The 13,585-nt window shown below is 34.6% G+C and overlaps 1 protein-coding gene across 4 annotated transcripts in view; it reads left to right on the forward strand.

The window, feature by feature from the left end:
• The first annotated feature begins 1,032 nt into the window (after positions 1–1,032).
• Positions 1,033–13,585, forward strand: part of LOC110464705 (multidrug resistance-associated protein 5-like) — a 31,578-nt gene continuing 19,025 nt past the window's right edge. Inside the window, exons 1-14 of one of the 4 annotated variants that reach the window (XM_021520058.1) lie at positions 1,033–1,232; positions 1,637–1,689; positions 1,806–1,956; positions 2,193–2,303; positions 4,919–5,083; positions 6,605–6,752; positions 8,252–8,399; positions 8,765–8,850; positions 9,767–9,940; positions 10,920–10,982; positions 11,270–11,354; positions 11,593–11,741; positions 12,522–12,629; positions 13,095–13,257. In XM_021520058.1, the coding sequence (XP_021375733.1) occupies positions 1,835–1,956; positions 2,193–2,303; positions 4,919–5,083; positions 6,605–6,752; positions 8,252–8,399; positions 8,765–8,850; positions 9,767–9,940; positions 10,920–10,982; positions 11,270–11,354; positions 11,593–11,741; positions 12,522–12,629; positions 13,095–13,257 (1,522 nt within the window). In that variant the 5' untranslated portion in view covers positions 1,033–1,232; positions 1,637–1,689; positions 1,806–1,834. The remainder of the gene's footprint in view (positions 1,233–1,636; positions 1,690–1,805; positions 1,957–2,192; positions 2,304–4,918; positions 5,084–6,604; positions 6,753–8,251; positions 8,400–8,764; positions 8,851–9,766; positions 9,941–10,919; positions 10,983–11,269; positions 11,355–11,592; positions 11,742–12,521; positions 12,630–13,094; positions 13,258–13,585) is intronic. The other 3 variants (XM_021520057.1, XM_021520059.1, XM_021520056.1) reach the window with 3 other exon arrangements.

The raw sequence follows: 13,585 nt of genomic DNA on the forward strand, positions 1-13,585 counted from the left end.
TTCTCGCCACTGCGTTGCACCCGTGTATAAGCAGGAACAAACCCTGTTTATTTGTTTTATTCGTTGTTATATCGATCCACTGAAAGGATTCGTCAATGTAAATATAAGGAATGATATTTATTTTTTCAACATTTATGAGGTCATAACAACAATGGGTTTTTGGACATATTTTACATGAATCGCTAACGCGATTCATTCAATATGTCCATAAACCCATTGTTGTTATGACCTCATAAATGTTGAAAAAATAAAAATCATTCCTTAAATGAATCCATATGGTGTTATCATTACATACATGTATATCGTTATATGAATGTCAATATGCTGCTTTGTAGTCAGCTGCAAATTTACCTGTTAATAACATTGAATCAATCGCCGAATTTGCTAATTTGCTTGGTGTTGTTTAATCAGTGTAATTGCATTGATGATCCACAAAAGTAATATAACTTTTAAAGTGGATCTTTTTGCGAGTGGAAATATTCCCATTGTAACTGATCGCATTTTGGAAATTTCTGCACCCGGAGTAGTTCTGAAATTTGTATCTTTGTTATATCTATACACCATTTATCATTTCAAGTATTAACATCCGTGCTAATTTACTCAACCCGAATAACGCGTACATTTGTTCACGACGATAACTTCTACTTCATATCAAAAAGATGCAACAGAACCCGAGGAACACATTCAGCTAGACAACATGAGCCTGCAAAATCCGGTACGTATCACTCACCTTCTATCTGTCTGTCAGATGCAAAAATTTCTAAATTTAAATGAAATTTAGAGGGATGTTTTAAGCATTATATTGGTTGTAACGAGAGAAAAATATCAGTTTACAAAATTATGTTAACATAATAATTAACATTTTAATCGACGATTTAATTTGAATATAAATCAACCGTAACCGCTTGTAGGCTGGTGAAGAAGGCTTAATAACGTGACCGCGCAAATGAAACAAACACCTAGTATTAAAATTTGAGGATAGCATGTGTTGGAATACATTGTGATACATCTCTATCCGTTCACATCGGACAGAAAATAGGACGCTGTAGGAACTAGAGGCCAACGAAAGGAAACCATGTCAGGCTCGTAGTTAATATAATGGTAGATAATATAAGATCTCCTTTTATTGCCTTTCCATTACAAGGTAGGATGAACAGATTTCACAACCTGCCGGATTTTTACAACTACATACGTCTTCAAGGAAACTAGTGTTAGAAGCAGATTTCCTTAAGGTAAGCTCACATTGGTGAAAACAGTAAGGATTCTGTTTTAATTGCAGTGATTGCGATATCGATTCTTCGTTCAAGGGGGCTGTATTATAGTTTATATGCACTGTTAAAACACATAACTTTTCAACTTTATTGTTACAATAAGTGCAAGTTATGATGACATTATCATACAGGACAAGATAGGAGATACGACAAAGGCTATAGATTTCTGAAATATTATACTAGGTTCATTGTATATATTAATATCTTTCATTTATTAAATTACATTATACATTTTAGATGTAACTGATATTATTGTTTTTAAAACTACCTTTCTAATAAAGTGATCAAATAATACGAAATGTAATATATCATATATATATATATTTATGCGGCATGTTAATTTCTACTCTTTACTGTGTTTGTAGTATTAGTGGACTCACGACATTCCACTTCACTTCGAAACCTGTGAAACATTACAGTTTAGTATGATTTGTTGTGTTTTTATTAAACTGCTGTTTAATTGTTAATGTTTAAAGCAAATGAATATTTGATGAATGAGGTGTGAAAACTACTACTTTTACAAATAATATTTAGTTTCTTCTACAGGTATATTCTGTGCCAAGATGAGCGATGATGGCAAGCCACAGCTCCGAAAGTTTAGTATATTTCCGGACAGGAAAGATAAACTGTCCTTTGATAATCCCGCTATCAATGGCGACCCTGATATGGAAGGAGAGAATATTAGGTAATTGTTTAATAATAATAAAGTATCCATATTCATATATTTATCAAAACAATTTTATGGATCATAAGACGGCAAGATATTAAGATAAAATCGAATAGATGTGAATAAATAAAGTCTCAATAAGACCTTTAACATATCTTTTGTCTGTGTAAACTACTGTTTCAAAGTCAGGGGTGTATTATTGGAGACTTGTTCATAAAAACGTGTCATCTTCTGTATTGTTTTCACTATTCCAGGATGCAGACCTTGAATGGACTAACAGACAGCCATTTCACTCATGGGTCTGCATATAGCCGGAAATATTCTGTTTCTCTCAAGACATTGAAGCCATTTCGTCCGTCTTCAAAGTAAGAAACATGAATTCTAATAATTTGCACAAAAATTATCAAGTACCCTGCTTGTTTTAACAAGTGCCTTTCATAAGTGAAAAAATCTTATTGATTGATAGGTTTTACGTCCGCTTCACTACCGAGTAGTTCGGTTATCCAGCAGACATCTTTGAAATAGTACATTTAATATTGACTAAGTAGCAACATCGGAAACATTTTACAATCAAATATGTGTATTGACGTATATATGCACTTTGTTACAACGGCGGTCAGGATCTGTCCAAATATGCTAATGTCTAATGATATGAATTAAATTAGCATTTACTTAAGGTACGTACGTCTTCCTTCTAATCATGTAAATCAACATTTCAATCATGCATGCTATCTGTAAACATGCTATATTTTCAGGTCAACACAACTAGTAAACACAACTAGTAAACACAACTCCTTATACACAACTAGTAAACATAACTAGTCAACACATCTAGTAAACACAACTCCTTATACACAACTAGTAAACACAACTCCTTATACACAACTGGTAAACACAACTAGTAAATACAACTCCTTATACACAACTAGTAAACACAACTAGTAAACACAACCCCTATACACAACTAGTAAACACAACTCCTTATACACAACTAGTAAACACAACTCCTTATACACAACTGGTAAACACAACTAGTAAATACAACTCCTTATACACAACTAGTAAACACAACTAGTAAACACAACTCCTTATACACAACTAGTAAACACAACTCCTTATACACAACTAGTAAACACAACTAGTAAACACAACTCCTTATACACAACTAGTAAATACAACTCCTTATACACAACTAGTAAACAAAACTAATAAAAACAACTCCTTATACACAACTAGTAAATACAACAAGTAAACACAACTCCTTATACACAACTAGTAAACACAACTAGTAAACACATCTCCTTATACACAACTAGTAAACAAAACTAATAAAAACAACTCCTTATACACAACTAGTAAATACAACTCCTTATACACGACTAGTAAACAAAACTAATAAAAACAACTCCTTATACACAACTAGTAAACAAAACTAATAAAAACAACTCCTTATACACAACTAGTAAATAGAACAAGTAAACACAACTCCTTATACACACCTAGTAAACACAACTAGTAAACCCACCTAGTAAACACAACTCCTTATACACAACAAGTAAACACAACTAGTAAACACAACTAGTAAACACAACTAGTAAACACAACACCTTATGCACAACTAGTAAACACAACTCCTTATACACAACTAGTAAACACAACTAGTCAACACAACTAGTCAACACAACTAGTCAACACAACTAGTAAACACAACTCCTTATACACAACTAGTAAACACAACTAGTAAACACAACTCCTTATATACAACAAGTAAACACAACTAGTAAACACAACTCCTTATACACAACTAGTAAACACAACTAGTAAACACAACTGCTTATACACAACTAGTAAACACAACTCCTTATACACAACAAGTAAACACAACTAGTAAACACAACTGCTTATACACAACTAGTAAACACAACAAGTAAACACAACTAGTAAACACAACGAGTAAACACAACTGCTTATACACAACTAGTAAACACAACTAGTAAAAACGTTAAAAGTATAATGAGATAAGCTTAAATAACGTTACAAGTATAATGAGATAAGCTTAAATAACGTTAAACGTATAATGAGATAAGCTAAAAAGAAGGGAGTTGATTCTGCCCTCCTCTTCACTGATCACTTTTCCTATAAAAGAAGTTATAGTTGTAGTTTTCAGTAATGTCATAATTTTACAGCGCCATGGTCATATTTTTAACGTAATACCGATTGTAGTGTTAATGTAGATAGCCATTCTATTATGATTGGCTAAATAATACCAGAAACAATAGGCTACATTAGCTCTCAATATATTTATCTAAATAGGTCAGAACTCTGGCATAGTTTCATGCTTTTTGGTTCCAAGCGGATCAGTTTAATCAAAAGATGTAACTGAAGAAGCTGGGACTGCAGTCTGATTGGTAAAAGTTGTCCTGAAATCTGTCACGCAAATTCAATGAAAACATGGCCACCATTAACTGGTTCCCCATTGGTTGAAGTGCAAACAATGTTCGATTTCAATAAAATGTGGTACAAGAGTACATATCCTGGCACTAGAAACACTTATAAGTGCCATTTAACAAGTGTATAAGATGGCCGACGTACAGTGGCTTCTGATTAGTCGAAATATAGATGTTATCCGATTTGGGTCAAAGTTGGGCCTCTTGGGCATATGGACAAGATCTACTGATGCATCATTTGTGAATATGGAGAGGCTGGAGAATTTATGTAACGGTTTTATTTCTTATAACAAAATCAAATTGTTCTTGCTATTGTAATGCCACTTTCGGTTTACACTACATTCCAGGTAATTGCAATCGGTATGTAAATATGGTGAAAATTGGAATGCATCCTGAAGTTGTATAATTTTGTGTCGGAAATTCAGTTTCTTATCCTCATATAGTTAAAATACCTACATTTGTTAGACATTATAAATCGTTTCGAAACAAATCTGTATGTCTATGTTGACGTTATGGTATAATGTTATTTACAGAGACGGGAAGATCCCGGTTAACAAAGCTGGTTTCTTCTCCTACATTACAATTTCATGGATGTCCTCCCTGGTAATGAAGATCTACAGACACAGGGATGAGGCTTTAAAGGAGGAGGACATATGGAAAATATCGGACTGGGAGTCGTGTGACGTCAACACAGACAGGTGCCAGTATTGGTCTCTTTTACATGTTTTGTAATTCCGTCAAACGTTTTATATAGTTTGAAATACTTCATTCCAAATGAGCATGTTTGATAACTGTTTCCAAACATATCTTTGTCGACATTAGAAGGAATTATTCGTTACTAGGATCAAACGGTGTGTCGGTCAAATTAGTTCTGAAATCAGGAAAACGCTAGTCTTCAGGGTTATATAATAATGTAGAGATTGCAGGAAGTCCTTAAAGGCATGTGCTGTTTATTCAAGATCACTGTGGCAAAATGCTGAACAAAGATAATAAATTACATATATATCTTCATTTATACTAGTATCATTGCATTCAGCGAACATATCGGTCTATAAAATATGATATATCAATGTGTTAAAAAGGCAAATTGCTAAAAATATCACCGAACCACTGTCACAAACAAAAACAAATGTTACTATGTACTTTTACATGACAATAGTTTTAATATTGTAAAAATCATACCTAACGGATGAAATAAACATAAGATATAACCAACAACAGTGGTCTGATATTCTGCGCACTAGAATGGGATTGGAACACTGGGTCAATTCAGATCATTATACTATCGCACTCACAGACTGAACCACTAGATCAAAGCTAGTGTCCTGGCCCACAGACTGAGCCACTAGATCAAAGCTAGTGACCTGGCCCCGAGACTGAACCACTAGATCAAAGCTAGTGTCCTGGCCCACAGACGGAGCCACTAGATCAAAGCTAGTGACCTGGCCCCGAGACTGAACCACTAGATCAAAGCTAGTGTCCTGTCCCACAGACTGAACCACTAGATCAAAGCTAGTGCCCTGGCCCACAGACTGAGCCACTAGATCAAAGCTAGTGTCCTGGCCCAGAGACTGAGCCACTAGATCAAAGCTAGTGTCCTGGACCACAGACTGAGCAACTAAATCAAAGCTAGTGTCCTGGCCCACAGACTGAGCATCTAAATCAAAGCTGGTGTCCTGGCCCAGAGACTGAATCACTAGATCAAAGCTAGTGTTCTGGCCCACAGACTGAGCAACTAAATCAAAGCTGGTGTCCTGGCCCACAGACTGAGCATCTAAATCAAAGCTGGTGTCCTGGCCCATAGACTGAACCACTAGATCAAAGCTAGTGTCCTGTCCCACAGACTGAACCACTAGATCAAAGCTAGTGCCCTGGCCCACAGACTGAGCCACTAGATCAAAGCTAGTGACCTGGCCCACAGACGGAGCCACTAGATCAAAGCTAGTGTCCTGGCCCAGAGACTGAGCCACTAGATCAAAGCTAGTGTCCTGGCCCACAGACTGAGCATCTAAATCAAAGCTGGTGTCCTGGCCCACAGACTGAACCACTAGATCAAAGCTAGTGTCCTGGCCCAGATGTGCTATAGTTACATCAGCAACGAAACTAAGGGGAGGTTACTGTACAATAAAGCACGGCTTAGTACGATAAGGATTCTTATGTTAAAATGGAAAAAGTATAACAACTCGCACTCTATCCAGTGACGTATGTTTGTGTTGCAGATTAGAACAAATATGGGAGAAAGAGGTAGCGAGTCACGGGGAAGAGGGGTCCTCGTTTTTGAGGGCTTGGCTGAAGTTCATCCAGACACGATTGTATATAAAGATACTACTTGTATGTATCAACGCTGTGCTCACATTTTTCATGAGCGTAAGTATCATTCTTTAATGACTAATCGTCACTTGTTTGGCATGGTCATTTAATCGCAAGACAAACAAATCATGGTCTGTTTGGTGTAAAGAGTATTCTGTTTTAAGCATATTTTGTATTTGTCACAGTGCAGAAGGATGAAGAATTTTATCTCAAAACACGGAAATCTAATTATCGTACTATTGATTGGTAAATAATCTTTTAGTAGATAAAATTGATATCTACCTTTCCTAAAATAGTGACAGAAAGGCGCGCACTTATTTTGAAAACCTTTAAATATGATTATGTAATAAATACATACACGAAGTCAGGAATGACGGCGAATTAGGAAAGGTAGCTATAATACACTTGATAACGTAACATATTAACAACTTTTCGCGAAACAGATAACTTATTCTTAAACGACCATTTATACAAACTGTGCCAGGATAAGTTCCAGACACAAGCTACACTATCGTCACTTACGCGACCATTTATACAAACTGTGCCAAGACAAGTTCCAGACACAAGCTACAACATCGTCACTTTAACGACCATTTATACAAACTGTGCAAAGATAAGTTCCAGACACAAGCTACAACATCGTCACTTACGCGACCATTTATACAAACTGCGCCAAGATAAGTTCCAGACACAAGCTACAAAATCGTCACTTAAATGACCATTTATACGAACTGTGCCAGGATAAGTTCCAGACACGAGCTACAACATCGTCACTTAAACGACCATTTATACAAACTGTGCCAAGATAAGTTCCAGACACAAGCTACAACATCGTCACTTACGCGACCATTTATACAAACTGTGCCAAGATAAGTTCCAGACACAAGCTACAATATCGTCACTTAAATGACCATTTATACAAACTGAGCCAGGATAAGTTCCAGACACAAGCTACAATATCGTCACTTAAACGACCATTTATACAAACTGTGCCAAGATAAGTTGCAGACACAAGCTACAAAATCGTCACTTAAATGACCATTTATACAAACTGTGCCAGGATAAGTTCCAGACACAAGCTACAATATCGTCACTTAAATGACCATTTATACAAACTGTGCCAAGATAAGTTCCAGACACAAGCTACAATATCGTCACTTAAACGACCATTTATACAAACTGTACCAGGATAAGTTCCAGACACAAGCTACAACATCGTCACTTAAACGACCATTGATACAAACTGTGCCAGGATAAGTTCCAGACACAAGCTACAACATCGTCTCTTCTTGCATTGGAGCCATATTAAAATAGAATATTGTCAGCCAGTCTAGCTCACATGTGTACATTATTCTGAAATGGCAGATATGCTGAACAAGAACAATAACATTTGTCAAGTACAGCAGAACATATTTTAACTAATAGTGGCGCGTTTGACTTTGTGCTATTGAGATTGTCTAAGTAGATCTTGTTAATCGATAGCTTTAAATACGAAAGATTTATTTCAGTTATAATTTTGATTTTAAATGTAGATACACGTGCAATAATTTCTTCAGGGTTTCATTACCAATCTCGTGGTGAGCTATCTGGAGTCGGAGTCTTCGGACCTGGGCTACGCTATGGCACTTTTGGCCGGAAATCTTGTCGGGCAGGTTTTGAGAGCTACGTCATTTGTATTCATTATTTTCTTTGGTGTCCAAACAGGTAAAACTACACCCTAATAACTGAAATAGTCGATTTATTTTAAATGAACGGGTGTATTTACAACATTGACAAGCACAACTACAAACCATATAGTAGTGTATAATTATGTTACATCTAGCCCAAGGATTATTAAAAATAAAGACAACAGTCTCAATTATGTCAAACTGTAATCTATATATAATATATTTTGAATGATATCCATAAGAAAGTTCTTTTTGCAATTTTGGAAAAGTTTGATTGGCGAGAGAGAGCGGCTTTGAACAGTTAGATCCATCTAAAATCAGATGCATTTACATCGCGATTTATTTTATTCATTTTGTTTTTATTTGCTGTTACATAACAAACGCTGATTTTCGTTGTCGAAGGTATACGGTTTCGAGCTGGTATGTTAGGCGTTGTCTACAAGAAGATTCTTAAACTAAAGAGCGTTAAAGGCAAGGTAGCATCTGAGGTAAGATCAGAATACAAACGACAGATACAAGGTATCCATGCGACCATTCACCTCCTGTCGTCTGCTGATATTAACGAATAGATCTTGACAAATCAATTATGGACACATATGATCTCTGAGTTTGATAAAAGGTTGTTTGAATGTTACCACCAGTAGTGATCCCTTTGTCTTAACCTCAGTACATAATGCTATTATTTTCTTTATCAGCTGATATCATGGCGTCATTGCAATGATTCTTTGTGTATTATACCTGTTATACTATCCATTATAACTAATACCTTTTATGCGATATTTCCTATTTAGTATCATTTCCATGCTAAATGTTATTGTCTATTTAGGTTACTGTATTTCAATGTTAAACGATCTTATCCATGTTGGTTTGGTTTTGGTTTTGTTTTGTTTAACGTCCTAATAATAGTTAAGTTCATTTTAGGACGGGCCTCCATGTGTTTTGCGTATGCATGCATGCATGCATGTGCGAATGTGTGCCGGAGGCAGGGTATATTAGTGTATTTGCCTCCTTGTGACAGCACGGATGTTATGCCGACATCATAGTGCTATCTCACTGAAATACTATGCCGGAGGCACCCAGCACAGCATTCTGCCCGGTCACGCTATACTGACAACGGTTGAACAACGGTTATTGCAATTTTTCGAAATGTTGAAAGATGAGGAAGGAATAACAAGTACCGTTTATTGTACGAAACGATATTGTACATGTAGTGTCCATTTTAGTGAATATCATATGTGAGTTTCCCGTTGTAGATTTTTTCAATATTCCTCGAGGTTTCTGTAAATATTTCCATTTCACAATGTAATACACTGCAGTATTGTCCATGACTTTTTCCATATTTATTCTACATTACATAACATTGTTCATAGCGGATTATAATCCTGTTATCATGGTATTTTTTAGATTGTTACAATATTTGGTGCTGACTCTATGAGGGTGTTTATCAACTGTATATCATTTGTATATCTACTGGCTCTCCCTGTCTACGTCATCATTGGAACGGCCTACGCCTATTACCTGATAGGCTACTGGTGCTTCATTGCTCTCGGGTCGTTTCTTATCTGTTATCAACTACAGGTGAGTGTTGTTATTATTAATATTTGGCATATATCAACCAAAGGTAGGGTTTGTTGTTGTTATTTATCTTTGATTATCACAATTAAATTGGATTGAACTTCAAGCAAAGCATTATGAGTTTTGCTGCAAATAATGTCAGGATAAAGGGGAAGTAAATCCTAAAAAAATGATATTCTCATAACCTGTGTATTGTCTGATTGTTTTATAAGGATTTATCTAGGGAATACTTGACAATATTGTATAGCATGAAATGTTGTTGGTTACTTTCTGTCGTGGTTTAAGCTGTTCACATTAATTCTAGTAAACCTATTCGTGGATACCGTATGTAAGGGACACATTTATCAGATATATAAACGCAATTCGTTAAATAGCAACCATGAAAACCACAAATGTTTTTACACAACCAATATTTTAAGTTTAGCCAATGATTTGATATATCTATTTTCCAATGTCAGACCCGAGTGATGTCTGACGAAGTGTTTCATAGAGAGCAATAAGTCAAACTTTCTGAACAATAAGCAAATCTTATTATCATTTCTTATTATCTGTATTGGCATTTTTCTATAAACTATTGTTTGCTGACCAAATTCATCTAAAGAAAGAAAGATTGACATTCTGTTGTAAATATCATCATCAGAACAAATATGACATTATAATAACATTTGTACTGCAAGTTCCTCTACGAGCATTACCAAAAGAAATTGCGTTCATACGGCTATGGACGCAATTGGATCAGCGTCATTTCGAAGTTTCTCCTCCCACCTCGAACGACATGAACCGCTAGAAGCAAACATTTTGATGACGTAATGATGTTTCGGGAATTTCGTTTGTACTGACGACATTTTTTCAATGTGTATGCCTGTATGAAATTGAAAAAAGTGCCGTTAAATCCTTATAAAGTCGACATTTTATTTTTGTATAATTCCTTAAGATTTCATTTTTTTCTCTCAAAAAGTTACTCTTTGCACTTCTATTTCAGGCGCAACTGACAATAGTGGTAGCATCTCTCAGACGGAAAACATTAATTCACACGGACAAGAGAGTAAGCTATTTTTGCTGCATTAATTAAACATGAGTATTTCTCTTCCGGGATAAAATGGTTACATTATAACACTTTTTTATCGATTTATTTTTTTCCTTTTTGACAGTTGGATATATATGAAACAAGATATTTATATGAATTCATATGAGATTGAAACGGTTAATGATATTTTTCATCGTTAAATGAAGTACACTGAAAGTAAATGTGTATATTAAGTAAATACAAAAATGTCGAAAATAAACAACACACGTATATGATTAAACTGAGTCCACTCATATCTGATTCAGATAAGAAAAATGACAGAAGTACTCAATAGTATGAAGATGATAAAGATGTACGGATGGGAGGAGTCGTTCCAGTCCGCCATCACAGGTACGCAAGGAAATAATACTCATTTATTTTATACTGTATGTATATATATCGTGAACAAACTATACAATGAAACATGGTATATTGTTGATTCAGGAATGTGTATATTAAACCTGTATTTATTAAACGATCTTAAGTAAAAACAATCCTATATCACATGTGACCATAAAGCTTTGATATTGGATTTTCGTTTCATCTTTAGATCTTCACAAACGTATTCCGATTATTTCAATTATTGCAGCAATCAGAAAAAGTGAAGTGCGTGTTTTGCGCACCGCTGCCATCATCAATTCTATTACCAACGCCATTATCCCAGTGACGCCCTCTATCGCCTCTGTCGCAACCATAGCAACTTACCGTGCATTTGGAAACGAACTCACAGCATCAACGGTCAGTTTGTTAAAATCACATCAAACTAAATTAAGAATTGAACATTTGGGAAGACATACATTTTCCTTCTAGTTGCATAACCAATAAAAATAAACATATGTATTAATATCGGTTTTTATTTGTTTTGCTTACAACGAGTTCAAAATAATGAATAAATCGGCATTGATATTATATTTGCTCACTTACCTTATTCTTTGAGAGCATATTTTGAATTCAATCGTTTACAGAAATTTGATAGTAATATAGCGATTGTTTCAAAGCCAATTTACATATATTGTACTTTAATCTTTAAATGAGAAATCTGGATGCAAATTTCATACTACAAAGTACATACATATATGTCATAAATATTATACTGTATTATATATATATGGTCATAAATGATATTGCTGTAATATGACTGTGAATTGAAAAATTAAAAAAAAATATTAAAAAATTAAGGAATAAACTTCGAAACTTAATCGTTAAGAATACGTTATTAAAAGTCCCATCAAAATTAACTGGAATCACGCGAGCTGTCGTTTTTTGTTTTGTTTTTGCTTATGTTTGTTTGTTTGTTTGTTTGTTTGTATGTTTGTTTGTTTGTTTGTTTGGCTTTTTTGCATCTTTCTTGCTGTTGATCTTATGTTTTAGTTCAAATTAAATTTCTTCTCAGATTAAAATTTTACGTTTCTACCTTCATAAGAGTTAATTACGAATTCGTTTCATTTTTCTCTCGGGAAAATTGATATGGAATCTAACCTTTAACGAACGTGTCTGTGTTACTTATTACTACATCAGGCGTTTGCTTTGGTGTCTACATTGGACTTTCTTCGGATCATCGTGTCTTTTGTGCCTTTTGCTACACGTACTCTTGGCGAGTCGAGAATCACTTTTGAACGTGTAAAGGTAGGTACGCGTGTATCTATTAAACAGCTTCCACAAGAGTCAAGAACACACCTTTATACGGTAACACTTCAATCGACAATGTTATCGTTAATATAATTTTTCAACACATATTTTCATTTTTCTTTATTTGTTGAATTTGACTTGTTGTTTAATTAAACTTGCCAATCTTATTAATACGTCTGGATAAAGAACTTTACTACAAACAAATCTGTTTAATTATATTTTTTTAATAATTAATAATGTTCATTTATAGAAAAACTTAATCATTATCTATTAGTTAATCAGTATCAAATCACGAGTTTCTACTGAGAACTTCGATTAATCGTTTTGTGTTGTATACAAAAATAAATTAAAAAAAGCATCACCATCTGTATCTGTATTTGCATATGAAAAGTACACATACTCTATTAAAATCAAATAACTTCTACTTCTAATATATTAAAACTCATTGTTTGACACCAACAGAAATTAATGTTAAGAGATGAGTACCAAGCGCCTAGCTCCGAAGTTCTAGACGACTCAAATGCTGTTGAGATACAGGATGCTGTGTTTCAATGGACCCCAGTTTCTGACATACCGGATGACAAGTCAAAGAAAAGGGAGAAAAAGAAAAAGAAAAATAATGAAGGTAGATGATTGAAATAAATTAACATAATTGAGGAAAATTTGTGTTGTTTTGTTGCACTGAATATATAACTATAACATTTTTCAACCGGGCCTACCAAGATCAATTTATTCAAATTAAATGGGCCTGAAGTGCGCAGTTGCTGTTTGAATTCATATAATCAGAATCAAAATTGTCATTTGTCAAAAATATTTTTGTTTTAAATTGGATGGGGGAGGGTTTGCTTTTTTTAGTATGGACAGCAGACGAGTTGATTTTAGCTTAAACCTGACATAATTTTTGTCCCAATCTAATATATTTGCAAATCTGTAAAAATGGGAAATATTCTAGA

The sequence above is a fragment of the Mizuhopecten yessoensis genome, unplaced genomic scaffold, assembly GCF_002113885.1.
Source record: "Mizuhopecten yessoensis strain PY_sf001 unplaced genomic scaffold, ASM211388v2 scaffold11023, whole genome shotgun sequence".
Lineage (NCBI taxonomy): Eukaryota > Metazoa > Mollusca > Bivalvia > Pectinida > Pectinidae > Mizuhopecten > Mizuhopecten yessoensis.